General features: G+C 44.4%; 1 protein-coding gene across 1 annotated transcript in view; it reads right to left on the bottom strand.

Moving 5' to 3' along the window:
- LOC140716731 (uncharacterized) overlaps positions 1-11,611 on the bottom strand; it is a 343,916-nt gene extending 332,305 nt beyond the window's left edge. Inside the window, 1 exon segment of the mRNA XM_073029541.1 lies at positions 11,513-11,611. Within this exon segment, the coding sequence (XP_072885642.1) occupies positions 11,513-11,611 (99 nt within the window).
- Positions 11,612-18,094: the final 6,483 nt, after the last annotated feature.

Genomic DNA, 18,094 nt, shown 5'->3' with positions numbered 1-18,094 from the left:
TTGGCTTGCCCACAGAAGCCAAAAGGTGGCTGTAGATGGTTCGTATTCTGCATGGAGGACGCTGACCAGTGGTGTTCCGCAGGGATGTGTTCTGAGACTCCTTCTCTTTGTGATCTTTATAAATGATCTTGATGAGGAAGTAGAAGGGTGGGTCAGTAAGTTTGCTGATGACACAAAAGCTGAGGGTGTTGTGAGCAGTCTGGACAGTTCTCCAGAGGTTACAGCAGGACATTGATAGGATGCAGAACTGGCAGATGGAGTTCAACCCAGATAAGTGTGCTGTGGTTTATTTCAGTACATCAGATTTGAAGACAGAATGTAATATTATGTTAGGACTCTTGGCAGTGTGGAGGATCAGCTAGATCTTGGGGTCCATGTCAATTTTACACTTAAATCTGCAGCACTGATTGACATTGTTGTTAAGAAGGCCTTCATCAACCACGGAACTGAGTCCAAGAGTGGTGAGGTAATGTTGCAGCTATATAAGACCTGATTTATACCCCACTTAGAGTATTCTATTACCTCATTACAGGAAGGATGTGGATAATATAGAAAGAGTGCAGAGGAGATTTACAAGGATGTTGCATGGATTAGAGAACATGCCTTATGAGAATAGGTCACTTTAGAGTGACGGAGGATGAGAGGTGATCTGATAGATGTGTATAAGATGATGAGAGGCATTGATCGTGTGGACAGCCAGAGGCTTTTTCCTGGGGCTGAATTGGCAAACACAAGGGGCATTGTGTTAAGGTGCTTGGAAGTAGGGTCCATGGGGATGTCAGAGGTAGGTTTCTCACACAGAGAGTAGCAGGTGTATGGAATACACAGCCAGCGATGACAGTACAGGCAGATACCATACAGTCTTTTGAGAAACTCAAATAATTTCATGGAGCTTAGAATACACAGAGTGCAATGCAGTTGGGAAATACGAGGCAGTTTCTAGAATAGGTTACATGGACGTCACAACACTGTGGGCTGAAGGGCCTGTATTATATTGTAGATTTCTATTTTTCCATATGCACTCATCTTCTAACAAGGCACGGATCAGACATTCTGACTGACCATCAAATTATCTGACTATATCCCTGTCTTTATGAGAATGGGCTGTTTCTGACTTCAATCAACCTGTGACTTGGCTCAATCTGTCTCTGTCCTTTGGTATTATTTCAAGTTCTGGTCATGTTCCACAATACTACAAAGATCAGTTGTTACTGCATGTACGATCCTGGAGATTTACCAATTACTTGGATCGCCCCCCATCTGCTGATTGACAGTGATGAACCCATCAATGGCAAGGCCAATGGAGGGCAGTGGTTATTCTCATTGGAGTGCGGCAGCTTTTTGATCTGAAAGCCAGAAGTCACTTGTCATCGAGGCAAAGCTGTTTCATATCGTTATTAACCCGGAGAGAACTAAATCTGATGGAAGGTTTTATTTCCATACAGCACTAATTGACATTTTCACTGACTGGAAGGTAAACTCTTCAACCGAGCTTAACTGGGAACTATATTTTCGTTCTGATTCATAATGCTCGGATTTACATAGTGGAGCTCGGCAATGTTTGGGAGATACATCCGCTCGCACTTCCTTCGACTGTACGGAACAACACCGGTACTACCGCCCATGGCTGCCTCCTTACCCAGAAACCCTCACGAAGAGAAACCTCCCGGTATTGTTGGGCTGGCTGTGGGCTGGGCTGAGAGTTTGGAAGGTGGTGGTGCATGTGTGAATGTGGTTTGGAACTTGTTGAGGGAAAGAGAGTGGGGAAGGAGCGGGAATTGCTGGGAGGGGGTTGCCTGGGTCTGGTAATGGCAGACAAGGTGAGAGGAGGGGCTGAGGGAAAGAGTGGAGAAGGAGCGGGACAGGGATTTGGGATCAGAGGTAGGCAGCTGGGGAGAAATGGATTATTGTGAAGGGAGAAATAAAGGGAATAAGGAGATAGTGAGGGGATGGATGAATGAAAACCGAGACAAAGGGAATAAAAGAATAAGAAATGACAGTGGAGAGAGTTCTGAAAGTGAGGAAGATGAAGAAGTTCAGAGAGGAGGTGTTGTCATAATTAGGTTTAATGAGAAGAAAATTAACCCGTTTGTGCTAACAACAACTCTGGCAAATAAGATAGGGGAAATAGTATTTGCAAAAGTTCTTAATGATGGCAATTTATTGGTAAGATGTGCGAATGAGGAACAACTTGAGAAAGCACTCAAGCTAAAAGAGATAGGAAAATGCGAGGTGGAATATACAGGGAGGGTGGGAGCACGAAATGGTGGTTGTAAAGGAGTGATCACGGGTGTACCAATGAGTATAAACATGGAGGAGTTGAAGAGGAATATCAAAGGGGGGAAAGTAATTAATGTTCTAAGACTGAAAACAACAAAGGAGGGAATGAAAAAGGAAAGTGAAAGAGTATTGATTAAATTTGAAGAAGAAAGAGTGCCAAGGAAAGTGTTACTGGGTTTCATGAGTTACCCAGTAAGGGTATATGTGCCAAAGCCATTGAGGTGCTATAATTGTCAAAGGTTTGGACACATAGCTAAAAACTGTAAAAGGCAGAGGAGATGTGCTAGATGTGGGGATGATCATGAATATGGAAAGTGCGGAACAGGAGTGCAACCAAAATGCTGTAATTGTGCAGGAGCTCATAATGTGGCGTACAGTGGGTGTGAGGTTATGAGACAGGAGAATAAAATTCAAGAAATAAGAGTGAAAAGAAAGATCACTAATGCAGAAGCTGTAAGAATGTCAAGAGCACAGAATAATGCTCCTAATGACCAGAGAGCAATAGGGATGCAAGAGATACAGCGAAGAGTAAATGACAGGATTTATGTGGAAAAAAAAGCCGTAGTAACATTCATTGCAGGAGTCATTAATAGTACGGCAGAGGTAAAGTCAAAAAGTGACAAAATTCAGCTGGTGGTCAAAGCAGCAGTAAACCATTTAGGGTTAGCAGGACTGACATGAGAAGAAGTGAGGGAGAACCTCACTAATCAGTCAAGCCAAGAAGTGTCATAGGTTGGTTAGTACTCATTATGGTGATTCTTTTACAATGGAATGCAAGGAGTTTACTGGCCAATGGCCAGGAATTTAAGGAATTTATTAAGGAAATGGTTGTAAAACCGGATGTAGTGGGTATTCAGGAAACTTGGTTGAAACCAGCTTTAGACTTTGTGGTATATGGGTATACAATGATAAGGAAAGATAGAAATCTAGGGAGAGGAGGAGGTTGTGCTATGTTAATCAAACAAGCTATACTGTACAGAGTACTGGAAAAAGGAGACAATCATAGTGGTGGAAATGTGGGAGAGAGGGGAGGGAGTGGTTATAATTAACTACTACAATCCATGTAAAAGGTTGGATTTGGACAGCCTACTAAGGATACAAGGACAAAATAGACATAAAGTAGTGTAGTGTTCAGATTTCAATGCTCACAGTACAATATGGGGGGATCTGATTACAGATTCAAATGGAACGGTAATTGAAGATTTGATGGAAGAAAGGGATTTGGTATGTATGAGTGATGGTAGAGGAACAAGGATAAACATAACAACAGGAATTGAGTCGGTATTAGAGATTATGTTAGTGTCTAATGTCTTGGCTGGCATCAGTAACTGGGGAGTTTGGACTGCTTCAACAGTAGGCAGTGATCACTACCCAGTTTTATGTTCAGTGGGTAAAAGAGTTGAAATAAGACCAGGTGGGGGAGTCCCAAAGTGGGTGTTTGGAAAAGCAGATTGGGGTAAGTTCCAGAAGTTAAGTGAAGAAGCATTGACAAAGATTGACATTTCTGGAGATATAGATGAATTAAACAGTCAGGTGACTTCAGCAATTGTTATGGCAGCAGAAGGATCTATACCCAGGAGTAAAAATAGGATGAATAGAAAAATAGTGCCATGGTGGACAGAGGAATGTTGTCAGGCTGTAAAAAACAGAAATAGAGCATTCAGGCTAGTTAAAAGAACCCATAATATGCAGCATTTGATTCAATATAAGAAGGCACAGGCAGTGGTGAGAAGAACTATACGTCAAGCTAAAAGGGCAAGTTGGAGGAGTTTTTGCAACAAAATAGGAAGAACAACGCCCGTGGGAGAGGTATGGGGAATGATTAAGAGGATGGGGGGAGATAGAAGGGACTGGGAGTATCCAGTAATGATATCTGAGGAGGAAACAGCAGTCTCCAGAAGGGATAAGGCTGAGATCATGGCCAAGTCATTTGTAAAGATACATCGTTCAGAAAATTTGTCTGAAGAAGGGAGAAGGAGAAGGGAAAGAACAATGAGTCAATACCCAGGTGTATTAAACAGGAGGAAAGAAACAGATGATATAATTGATGATCCATTTACTTTGTCAGAAATGGTGAGAGCAATAAAGAGATCGAGACCAACCTCCCCGGGGAAAGATCTAATATGCTACATTATGCTAAAAAATCTAGAAGGAGCGCTCTTGAAGTTACTGCATTTTTATCAGAGTGTGGGAGGAGGGAAGATTGCCAAGTGCATGGAAAGAAGCAGTAGTAATTCCAATAAGGAAACCTGGCAAGGATCCGTCAAAACCCACTAGCTACAGGCCAAAAGCACTAACATCAAATATATGTAAGGTAATGGAAAGGATGATAACTGAAAGGTTATCATATGATCTTGAGAAGAGGGGAATGCTGGCTAGTTATCAGAGTGGTTTTAGGAAGGGAAGGAATTCCATGGACTCAGTGATAAGGTTAGAGACTGAAATAAGAAAGGCCCAGGCAAATAAAGAATCAGTAGCTGCAGTGTTTTTTGACATTGAAAAAGCCTATGAAATGATGTGGAAGATTATTAATTAAACTGCACAAGATGGGGGTTGGGGGGAGAGTTTTTAATTGGATTAAAGATTTTTTGTTTGGTAGACAAATTCAGAATTATCAAAACAGTACATAGTGGGAAATGGCACACCTCAGGGTAGTGTGATTAGCCCGTTACTTTTCATCATTATGATCAATGATGTCTTCACAAAGGTACCAGTGGATATAGGTAGGTCACTGTTTGCGGATGATGGGGCCTTGTGGAAAAGAGGCAGGAACACGGAGCATATAATCAGGATACTACAAGGAGCAATTGATCAAGTGGTAGAGTGGGGTTTTGATTGGGGATGTAGATTTTCAGTGGAAAAAACTCAAACTGTATTTTTCACTTGGAAAAGAATTGAAGTAGGGAAGAAGTTAAGGATGTATGGGATTGAATTAGAAAGGGTTGAATCATTTAAATTTCTGGGAGTTATATTTGATTCACGATTAACATGGGCAGACCAACATGGGCAGTTGATGAGAATTGTAAAAAAGTAATAAACGTGATGAGATGTTTGACTGGTAGGGAATGGGAGCAAGTTGTTCAGCATTAAAGAGAATGGATGTGACTTTAGTAAGATCTGTGTTGGATTATGGAAGTGTAGCATATGGATCAGCAGCTAGGTCTCTTATAAGGAAACTGGATGTGATTCAGGCTCAGGTTTTGAGAGTGTACAGTGGGGCTTTTAAAACATCACCAGTATCAGCCCTGCTGGTAGAAATGGGAACAATGCCTTTGGAATTATGAAGGATGCAATTGATGGCAAACTACTGGGTTAATTTGCAGGGACACAATGACTCCCACCCTGCTAAAGGAGTGTTGCAGGTGTCCTGAGAAAATGGGAGGTTTCAGAGGGAAAACTTTAGTCGGGTAGGGAATGATATTGCTAGATTATGTGGAGTGTTGGATCTAAGGATAAGTCCTTCAGTAGTTTATCTGGTTGTAGCTCCAAGGAAGCTGGTATGGCCTGATGTAGACTGGCATTTGTTAGAGGTAAAAAGGAAAGGAAAGTATAAAACTGATTTGGTAAGTGCATTTAACTGTTATGTGATGGAAAAGTATAGTGATTATACTCAGGTCTATACAGATGGTGCTAAGGAACCTGAGACAGGAGTGACAGGGTTTGGGGTGGCTATACCAGCAAAAGCAATTGCAATCAGCAGAAGAACATCTGATAAGTTAGCGGTGTGTACAGTGGAGATGATGGCAGTGTTGGTTGCGTTGCGTTGGGTGGAGAAAACTAGTCAAAGTGTTGATATGCTCTGATTCCTCTTCGGTACTAGCAATTTTAAGGTCTTCTCACTCAAACAGTCGGCAAGATGTACTTCATGAAGTCCTTCAGTCAGTCACAAGAGTTGCAAATCAGGGAGGTCAGGTTAAATTTCTATGGGTTCCAGCTCATATAGGGGTGAAGGGCAAAGGAAGGGTGGATGAGTTGGCAAAGATGGCAATAAAGAAAGAAAATATAGAAATGCACATTAGTATTAGTAAAGTAGAGGTTAAGTGTGTAATCGGGGGGAAAATTAACCAAATGTGGCAAGAAAGATGGGACAGGGAGGGGAAATGGAGGCATTTATATCAAATACAAAAAAGTGTTGCAGGTACTAGGGTAGGAAGTAGATACAGAAGAGAGGAAATTGTGTGGACTAGGTTAAGGCTGGGGCACTGTGCACTAAACCAAACACTGAAATTGATAGGGAAACGCCAGACAGGACCGTGTGAGGAATGTCAGGAAGAGGAGTCAGTTGAACATGTAATTCTGAGTTGCAGGAAGTATGGGATACAGAGAGAGATGATGAGAATTAATCTAAGGGAATTGGGGGTGCAGGAATTCACATTAAAAGGGTTGCTGGGCATGGGTGAGAGAACACAGGTCAGGGTAGTTTTAGTTTTCTTAAGGGGTGCAGGGGTTTTTTATAGGATATAATGGATAAACAGAAATAAGGTACTAGTATGGGGAGGATAAAGTGTAGGTTAGGTTATGTGTATGTGTCCGATTGGATGAAGGGATTTAGAATGTGAGTCCATCGCATACTCCGGAGTAGAAGGTGACGGTAATGCACCATTAAGCTGGGTTCCAACCGCTGTAAAACAAGAGAGGGAGGGGGAGAGAGAGGGGGAGGGGAGGGGAGGGGAGGGGAGAGGGAGAGGGAGAGGGAGAGAGAGGGACCTCCCGAGCCGCATCGAAAGGCCCGAGAATGCGCGTGCGCCGGTACGCATGCTCTGGGGCCGGGTACGGATCGTGGGGCTAAGACAGCGGGAGAGGACCAGGACCGCCGTGGGGTGCAGCACCAGTGTTGCTGGAAATCACAGTAATTGTCCTTCGGTCGCGTTTCAGACGCCGGTGAATTAGAACCCGCCCGGAACCCGCTCTTACCTTTGTCCGCTCGTTTTTCGGTCTCTGGGCTACTCAGCGCATGCGCGATACTCGGGATTGGTGGCGACGACCACACATGCGCAATGATTTATCAGGCGAGAATCTGCAGATACGGAACCCAAAGCAACACAGACAAGATGCTGGAGGAACTCAGGGGGGCAGGCGGCGACTACGGAGAGGAGTGAACAGTCGGCGTTTCAGACCGAGACCCTTCTTCAGGACTGGAAAGGAAGGGAGGGAGTCAGATTGTGGGGCGACGTGAGGTGATAGGAGAAAACGGGAAAGGGGGAGGCGTAAAGTCAAGAGCGGTGAAGTCTGTGAAAGAGATATAGGGCTGGAGAATAATAATAATAATAATAATAATAATAATAATAATAATAATAATAATAATAATAATAATAATAATAATAATAATAATAATAATAATAAATACTTTATTGATCCCGAGTGGGAAATTCTTTCGTTACAGCAGCAATATTTAAAATCGCACTTAGCAGTGCGAAGACTTTACTAAAGATAGAGAATAATAACATACACAGTAATACTGTACCAATGTGCAATAATGCATGAAACAATATTGCAGAGACTATTGAACTATGATCTGTCGCAGAAAGATGTATTGAATTGACTTTATTTTTTACATCCTTCCCATACATGTGGAGTAAAACTGTTTACGTTACGCCTCCGTCTAAATGTGCAATGTGCAATCGTAGTATTTCATAGTAATTTATAATAAACAGAACAGTCAAGGTAACATAGAAATGCACTCAAATCAGCGTGAGTTAAGCAGTCTGATTCCTGGTGGAAGAAGCTGTCCCGGAGCCTGTTGATCCTGGCTTTTATGCTGCGGTAGCGTTGCCCCGATGGTAGCAGCTGGAATAGATCATGATTACCGTGACTCAGGTGCCCCATGATCCTGCGGACCCTTTTTACACACCTGTCTTTGTAAATTTCCTGAATCATGGGAAGTTCACAACTACAGATGCGCTGGGCTGTCCGCACCACTCTCTGCAGAATCCTTCCATTAAGGGAGGTAAAGTTCCCATACCAGGCAGTGATGCAGCCAGTCGGGATGCTCTCAGTTGTGCCCCTGTAGAAAGTCCTTGGGATTTGGGGGCCCATACCAAACTTCCTCAACGGTCTGAGGTGAAAGAGGCGCTGTTGTGCCTTTTTCACCGCACAGCTTGTGTGTACAGACCAGGTGAGATCCTCGGTGATGAGGATCCCGAGGAACTTAAAGCTGTTTACCCTCTCAACCCCAAATCCATTGTTGTCACTAGGGGTTAGCCCGTCTCCATTCCTGTAATTCACAACCAGCTCCCTTGATTTTTCGACATTGAAGGAGAGGTTGTTTTCTCGACACCATTGTGTCAGGGAGATGACTTCTTCCTTGCAGGCCACCTCATTATTGTTTGAGATTGGGCCAATCAATGTGGTGCTGTCGGCAAATTTAATGAAGAGATTGGAGCTGTGGGTGGCCGGTTAGCAGATGGACTGTTGTATGTGGTTATTACATCTGATAGGAAAGAGCTTCCGTAACGATCCTTGTGACAGCGGTGCTGAGTGAGTCTGTTCGAAAGGGTGCTCCGCTGCCTGTGAAGTCGTTCATGGAGAGGATGTGCCCGATTGTCCGTAATGGGTGTCCATTTGTTTAGTGACACCACTCCTCTCCACCACTCACTCGAAAGAGCCCCGGTTGTGGCCAAGGACGGTTCCAACCTTTCTGATGAGTTTATTTTGCACCGATGCTGCTCCCCCAACGTAAAGCGGCAAAGAAAACTGCAGTCGCTACAACAGACTGGTAAAACATCTCCAGCATCCTGCCTGACACATTCAAGGATCTCGGCTTCCTTAGAAAATGGAGACGGCTCATCCCCTTCTTGTAAGCAGCCTTACTTCTGTTACTTGTGTTCTCAGCGCCCGTTTCCAGTGGATTTCACTGAGTGACATCGAAAATATTTCAGTCACTTTTCCGGCTGAGATGAGACACTACTTCATCCCCAAGGATCAACAACTGATATATCGGTGTTTCAATGGAAATATCTGGTCACTCCTTAAATATCCGGACAGAGGTGTGTTGTGTTTGAGAATTCCCGGACACAAATTGCTGTTTCTTTCCTGTAGAAAGATTTACAGAAGACATCAATGGATGAAGGACTGAATTTCGGGGACGGCATGGTCGTGTACTTTGGTAGAAGAAATAAAAGGGCAGACTATTTTGTAACTGGAAAAAATATTTAAAAACATTAAAAATTAAAGGGCCTTCTGAATCCTCGTGTAGGATTCCCTGAAGGATAATTTGCAGGTTGAGTCGATGTTGAGGAAGTTCTCTGTGATGTTGGCATTCACTTCGAGAGGAAAAGCAAGGATGCATTGGTGAGACTTTACAAAGACGCCTCACTTGGAGCATTGTGAGCAGTTTCCGGCCCCATATCTAAGAAAAGATGCGCTGACCTCAGAAGGGGCTCAAAGGAGCCACAGGAATTTGAACAGGACCCCACTAAGTCTGTTGATGGGACATTAACCGTCTAGATTTCAACGTCCTCTCTCCAATTCCAGCCTCACCCCTTCCGAACGTTGGACTCTCCACTCCCACCGCACTGATCCTAACCTCACCATCAAACCCGCAGATAGGGGAGGTGCTGTAGTTGTCTGTCGGACTGACCCCTACCTTGCTGAGGCCTATCGCCGACTCTCAGACACCTCCTCTTACTGACCCCTCAAACAGGACCCCAGTAAGGATCACCAGGACATCGTCTCCCACACCATCACCAACCTTTTTGACTCTGGGGATCTCCCAGCACCACCACCAACCTCATACAGTAGCTGAGCCTACTGGGCCTGAACACCTCCCTCTGCAACTGGCTCCTAGACTTCCTGACTGGGAGACCTCAGTCAGTCCGAATCGGGAGGCAGCATCTCCAACATCATCACACTGAGCACGGGGGCCCCCCAGGGCTGTGTGCTCAGTCCACTGCTGTTCACTCTGCTGACCCACGACTGTGCTGCAACACACAGCTCGAACCACATCATCAAGTTCGCCGATGACACAACCTTGGTGGGTCTCATCAGCAAGAACGACAAGTCAGCTTACAGAGAGGAAGTGCAGCAGCTAACGGACTGGTGCAGAGCCAACAACTTGTCTCTGAATGTGAACAAAAACAAAAGAGATGGTTGTTGACTTCAGGAGGGCACAGAGCGGCCACTCCCCGCTGAACATCGACGGCTCCTCGGTAGAGATCGTTAAGAGCACCAAATTTCTTGGTGTTCACCTGACGGAGAATCTCACCGGATCCCTCAACACCAGCTCCATAGCAAAGAAAGCCCAGCAGCGTCTCTACTTTCTGCGGATGCTGAGGAAAGTCCATCTCCTACCCCTCCCCCCCATTTTCATCACATTCTACAGGGGTTGTATTGAGAGCATCCTGAGCAGTTGCATCACTGCCTAGTTCGGAAATTGCACCATCTCGGATCGCAAGACCCTGCAACGGATAGTGAGGTCAGCTGAGAAGATCATCGGGGTCTCTCTTCCCGCCATTACAGACATTCAGACTACACGCTGCATCCGCAAAGGAAACAGCATTATGAAGGGCCCCACCCACCCCTCATGCAAACTCTTCTCCCTCCTGCCGTCTGGGAAAAGGCACCAAAGCTTTCGGGCTCTCACGAACAGACTATGTAACAGTTTCTTCCCCCAGCTATCAGACTCCTCAATAGCCAAAGCCTGGACTGACACCTTACTGCCCTACTGTCCTGTTTATTATTTATTGTAATGCCTGCACTGTTTTTGTGCACTTTATACAGTCCTGGGTAGGTCTGTAGTCTAGTGTAGTGGTTTCTTTTTTCTCTCTGTGTTGTTTTTTTACATAGTTCAGTCCAGTTTTTGTGACATGACACAGTAACACCATGGTCCTGAAAAACGTCGTCTCATTTTTACTATGTACTGTACACAGCAGTTATGATTGAAATGACAATAAAAGTGACTTGACTTGACTTGACAATACTTCCCGGACCCCGAAGCTCCTGTTTCTGCCTCCTCCGCAAAATCCTAAACCCCCGTATCCAGGTAGACCCATTGTTCCAGCTTGTTCCTCCCCAATGAACACATAGCATACCTCGACTCTGTCTTATCCCCAATCTCCCACGGTTCAGTCTCTCCCGACCTACAGCGGCATGCAAAGGTTTGGGCACCCCGCTCAAAAATTCTGTTACTATGAATAGCTAAGCGAGTAAAATATGACCTGATTTCCACTTTCCATTCCCATTCTGATATGTCAATCCATGGTCTCCTCCACTGTCATAATCACGCCACACTTACACTGGAGAACCAACGCCTTATATCCCGTTTGGACAGACTGCAACCTGGTGGCATGAACGGCGATTTCTCAAAGTTCCGGTGATGTCCCTCATTCACCATTTCCCATTCCCTTTTTCCACTCTCATGTTACCTCCTTGCCTCCCTCTGGTGTTCCACTCCCGATTTTTCTCCCAATGCCTTCACCAATCAACTTCCCACCTCATCCCCCCTCCCGATTTCACCAATCACGCTGTTTCACTCCCCGCTCCTCCGACCTTTTGGATCTAATCTGAGATTTTTTTAAATCTCCAGTCCTGCCGAAGGGTTTCGACCCGAAAGGTCGACTGTTCTTTTTCTCCATAGATGCTGCCTGGCCTGCTGAGTTCCTCTGGCATTTTGTGTGTGTTGCTCACAAAAATGATTCCGGGGATGAAAGTCTTGTCATATGAGAAGCATTCGATGATTCTGGGCCTCTCTCACTGGAATTCAGAAGAATGAGGCGGACCTCATTGAAAACCCATCAGGTGTTGAAATGTCTCGATGGAATCGATGCGGAGAGGATGTTTCCTGTGGTGACCCAGAGGACAGAGGCTCAGAATAGAGCGACGTCCTTTTAGAGTGGAGATGAGGAGGAAATTCTTTACCAAGAGAGTCGCGAAACTGTGGGATTTGTGGCCTCTGGACTGACCATAAACGTCAGCCTGTGACGTAGCACAATGTCAATCTCTCATTGGTGTTACTCCCTGTTGCCGCTGTGCTGCGCGTGTGCGCGGTTGCACAGTATCTGAAACACTCCCACGCAGATCGCAGTCGGTGCGGCATTGATGGAATTTTCTTTCATTGGAAGTGCCGTGCAGTGTTCAGGCCATGCAGAAAGATTCCTGCCCAGATCAGTGGCCATGTTCCACAGCGCCACAAAGAGCTCGTGATGTTACATGGCTAATCCGGGAGACTTCCCAATTACTCTGACCCACCCACTCCAGCTGACTGACGGTGGTGAACCCATCGATGTCCAAGATCTTGTCTCTCTGCTGCCATCACATGGACGGTACAAGAACCTCAGGACTCGCACCACCAGGTTCAGGGACAGCGGCTGCCTTCCCCAGGGACAGATCCCTTCCCCAGTGATCAGGATCGTGAACAACAGAGGATAATTACACTGCCTTGTCCATCCATTGAGATGCTCCCACAACCAATGATCGCACTTTAGCGAATTTACATCTTGTTATTTCATCTCCCGTTATTTATCGGAATTTATTTATATTTGCATTTGCACAGTTTGTTGTCTTCTGGTTGATATTTCACTGATGTCACCATTCTATGGATTTTCTGAGTATTCCGCAGGTAAATGAATCTCGGGGTTGTAGGATGTGCTTTGATAATAACATTTACTTTGCACTTTGAGTTTCAGGGAGTCTCCCCTGATTCTGGGAACAAATGGAGACTGACATCTCCGGCTCTCGACAGCGTCATCAACACAATCAGCCAATCAGTGAACACCGCTGAGAGCAGCATGTTTTCATTGGCGGAGGAGTGTAGATGGGCGGGACGCTGAGCACTGGAAGACACAAGTTCTCATTGGTGGATGAGTGTAGGTGGGCGGGAGGCTGAGCGCTGGGAGCAGCATGTTCTCATTGGCGGAGGAGTGTAGGTGGGCGGGAGCTGAGCTTGGAGCAACATGTTCGCATTGGCGAAGGAGTGTAGGTGGGCGGGTCGCTGGGAGACGCATGTTCTCATTGGCGGGTGAGTGTAGGTGGGCGGGACGCTGAGCTCTCGGAGCGGGCCGAACATGGATCCGTGGAGAGGCGGCAGATCGCGAGTTGTATCTCGAGTAAAGGCTGCAACACCGGCCGGGGGTTTGAATCCTTCCGATAGCAGAGGTGAAGAGACTATGAGATGTTTCAGCTACACGGAGGGCACACGCCCTTTCCCCGCCGTGGATCAGGGCCTACTGTCTGGAGCTGTCTCCCAGACGGGAGCTGCCCCGCAGCGGCTGCCGATGGATCTCCGGAGCAATCCGAACGGCTGAAGGTCAAAGGAGAACAAAGCGCAAAGGTAAACCCGTGCTTTAGAAGATAAGAAACAGGAGTAGGCGTGGTCATTCGGTCCTTTACGCTTGTTCTGTCCTTTCCTGCGATTACGCCCGATCTTTGACATCAGCTCCACTTTCCTGCAACGTTCCCATAATCGCTGGGCCCCGAAATTTTTCTTTAAATTCCTAAATCTAGTGGAGAAAATTCCAAAGTTTCGCCACACTGTGGTTGAGAAAAACTCCCCTCATCCTGATGAGCTGGCCTCGGATTTTGAGTCTGTGACCCCCGGTCCCACACCCCAGTCAGGGGAAACATCATTCCTGCCCCGACCCTGTCAGTACCCTGTGAGACGGTGTCTGTCTCAGTCTGACCACCTCTTATTTCTCTCATTTTGAGACAGGCCCAGTCAGTGTAATCTCTCTGAGGACACCAGCACAACCCCAGAATCAATCTGGGAAACCTCTTCATTCCTTTTATCCCACAGACTGACTCTGAGAGGGGAGCAGACCTGTGTACTCTCTCACCAGGACCCCGGATAACTTCAGAGGAGTTCATCATTCTTGTATTAGACCCGGTAGGACCATTTTGCCGATCACGCCTGCTCCGTCATTTCATCATGGCTGATCCATTTTACCTCTCTTTCGCAGTCTCCTGCCTCACCCCCTCCACACCGCCCCGTATCCCTTCATGCCCTGACTGATCAAGGGTCTTATCAACCTCTGTCTTAAATATACATAATGACTTGGCCTCGGTAGCAGCCTGGGGCAACAATTTCCACAGATTCAGTCCTCTCTGCCACAGAAATTCCTCCTCATTTCGGTTCCAAAAGGAGAACCCTCTATTCCGAGGCTACATTCTCTGGTCTTAGACCCGCCCACCAGAGAAAACATCCTCTCCACATCCACTCTGTCAGGGTCTTTCAACATTCAATTAGGTTACCCGTCAGTCTTCTGAATTCCAGTGAAAACTGGCCCAGAGCCATCAGACGCTCTTCACATTACAAGCCGTTTAATCCTGGAATCATTTTCATGAACCATAGAACCCTTTCCAGTTTCAGCACATCTTTCCAGGATAAGGGCCCAACACTGCTTCAATACTCCAGGTGAGGCCTCACCAATGCTTTATAAAGACTCAGCATTACATCTGTGTCTTTATATTCTCATCCTCTTCTAATGAATAGTGAGATCACATTTGCTTTCCCCACCAGAGACTCCTGCAAATTCACCCTGCACACGGAATCCCACTTCCCTTTGCATCTCAGTTTCTGCATTTTTCTCCATTTAGAAAATAACTAACCCTTTTATTTCTGAGACCAAAGAGCATGAGCGTACATTTCCCGACAGTGTGTTCCATCTGCCACTTCATTGCTCAGTCTCCGAAGCTGTCTAAGTCCTTCTGTAGTCCCTCAAACCCCGAGTCCAATCCTCTGTATATGAAATAATGTTTGATGAGTAAATCTGACTTGCTGTGAGAATTACCTCTTTTAAGACTTTTGAAAACCGAAGGGAATCTGAACAAGTGACAACTTTACATGGACAGATTCCCTGCACCCACTGTAAGCAAGAAATGATGGTGACCAGTTCCTGATAAATGGATGGTAGGTCGTTTCTTTATCATTACCTATCATTCACGCATAACACAGCAACACCAACATTCCCAGTTCAATTATATTTTCATCCTTCTGTAAAAATGGTTAAGCTAGGTCAATAACTTCCTTAATATATAGCAAACCAACACATATTCCCAGTGTGATAAAAACCCAGGCACCCAAAACTAAAAACACTCTTCTTGTGAAGTTCCCAACAGTCCTCCAACACACCTTGAACAGATTAATCATTTCTTTCCCCTTATATTAAACCAGTATGTTAACATTAAATTGAAACTCCACAATTTCAACCAGTAAAGCCGAAACAGGGGATACCTGACTGCACCACAACACAATCTCAAAGCCTGTGCTTGTATCACACCCAAACATAATAAAGTTGAAGATGAAGCTGATCTATAAACCACAACCATAATCAAGATCAATGAAATTGGTTAACAAATATTTTCATGTAACACCCCAGAATACTCACAGGGATAACTGAGAATATTTAATGTTTCTTGATATTCATCAACTATTTTCTGCTCATCTAAATGGAAAGAACCTACTCGCATTTACTGTCTATATCCCCCATAATTTTGTAAACCTCTATCAAATCCCCCATCATTCTTCTACGCTTCAAGGAATAAAGTCCTAACCTGTTCAATCTTTCCCTGCAACTCAACTCCTGAAGACCTGGCAACATCCTAGTAAATCTCTGCACTCTTTCAATCTCTCCAACCTCTCCATGGATACCTCATGTCTGAACCTTCTGAACTGACCTCGCATGTGGGACCTTGTCAAAGACCTTACTAAGGTTCATGTAGACAACATCCAGAGCCTTTCCTTCATCTACTTTCTTGATCACCTCCTCGAAAAACTCTACAACATTCATTAAACACGATCTACCATGCACAAAGTCATACTGACTATCCTTAATCAGCCCTTGGCTGTCCAAATACTTGTAAATCCGATCTCTCTGAACATCTTCCAATAATTTACATACTACTGATGTCAGGCTCACTGGCCTGTAATTACCTGGTTTACTATTGGAGCCTTTTTTAAACAATGGAATAACAAGAGCTACCCTCCAATCCTCCGGCACTGCACCCGTGGCTGAGGATATTTTAAATATTTCTGTCAGGGCCCCTGCAATTTCTACTCCAGTCTCTCTCAAGGTCCGATGAAATATCAAGTCAGGCCCGGGGGATTTATCTACCTTTATGCGCTGTAAGGCAGCAAGCACCTCCTCCTCTTTAATCTACAAATGTTCCATGACACTACTGCTTGTTTCCCTTCCTTCCACATACACTATGCCAGTTTCCTGAGTAAATACTGATGCAAAAAAACTGTTTTAAGATCTCCCCCATCTCGTAAGGCTCCACACACAGACGACCACTCTGATCTTCTCGGGGACCAATTTTGTCCCTTACTATCCTTTTACTCTTAATATACTTGTAGAAACCCTTCAGGTTTTCCTTCACATTATCTGCCAAAGCCACCTCATGTCTGTTTTTTTCTTCCTGATTTCCTTCTTTAGTATTTTCTTACGCTTTCTATACTCTTTAAGTAACTCATTTGCTCTTTGTTGCCTCTACCTGCTATACACTTCTCTCTTTTTCTTAACCAGATCGCCAATATTGGTTGAAAACCAAGGTTCCCTATGCCTGCTAACTTTGTCTTTAATCCTGGCAGGAAAATGCAAACTCTGCACCCTTAAAATTTCACATTTGGAGGCCTTCCACTTACTGAACACATCCTTGTCAGGAAAAAAAAAACTTACGCCAATCCACTCTTCCTAGATCTTTTTTCATTTCCACAAAATTAGCCCTTCTGCTATTTACAACCTCAACTCAAGGACCAGACCTATCCTTATCCATAATTAACTTGAAACTGATCACATTATGGTCACTTGATCCAAAATGTTCGCCTACACATACTTCTGTCACCTGACCTGTCTGGTTCCCTAATAGGAGATCAAGTATTGCATCCTCTCTCGTAGTTATCTCTATATATTGATTTAGAAATCTTTCCTGAAAACATTTCACAAACTCCAAGCCATCTCGCCCTATTACAGTTTGGGAGTCCCAGTCAATATGTGGAAAGTTAAAATCCCCTACTATTACAACTTCCTGTTTCTTACATCGGTCTACTAACTTTATACAGATTTGCTCCTCCAATTCTCTCTGACTATTGGGCGGTCTATAATACACCCCTATTAGTGTGGTCACACCTTTCCCGTTCCTCAGCTCCACTCATATGGCCTCTGTAGACAAGCCCTCCGGTCTGTCCTGTCTACGCACAGCTGTGATATTTTCCCTGACTAATAATGCCACTCCTCCCCCTTTCATCCCTCCCCCTCTATCACGTCTGAAACAACGAATATTTCTATCATGTATAAACCTCAGGTGGGAGGTTATCTTTTTGTATTAATGTATTAAAAATAAATTATAAATGCTACCAATGAGAATTACAAATTCTCTTACTAAAGGATTCATATTCAAAATAGTATCCAACAAATCAGATTCTTGCAAAAATGGAAACTTAGATAATTATTTTTGTAAAAAAGTCTAACCTGAAGATGTTGCAGTAAGTGTGTATGAGAGAATATTTGCTAATCAGAAAATAAATGATAATAAAAATAAATAAATCTGCAAAAAAAAAAACAGATCCCCTTAATCACTAAAGATTAAACAAGTTTGGGAGAGAGAACTTAATATGACCTTTGTTAATGAAGATGGTCAATTCTTCTTTAATATGTGCCAATCAGCGTTTAATTCAATTTAAAATTCTTCACTGTTACTATTTAACAAAGGAGAGACTATCCAAAATATTTCCTAACATAGACAATTATTGCGATAGGTGTAAAACTGAAGTAGCCACTTTTTCACATATGTTCTGGTCATGTTCTTCATCAAAATCTTTAGTTTCTATAATTTCTAAAGCTCTGAAAATTAATTTACAACCTAATGTACAAACCTTTGATTT

The sequence above is a fragment of the Hemitrygon akajei genome, chromosome 26 (assembly GCF_048418815.1).
Source record: "Hemitrygon akajei chromosome 26, sHemAka1.3, whole genome shotgun sequence".
In the NCBI taxonomy this organism is placed as follows: Eukaryota; Metazoa; Chordata; class Chondrichthyes; order Myliobatiformes; family Dasyatidae; genus Hemitrygon; species Hemitrygon akajei.
The sequence above is the reverse complement of the archived record's forward strand: the minus strand, read 5'-3'. Positions and strand labels throughout refer to the sequence as shown.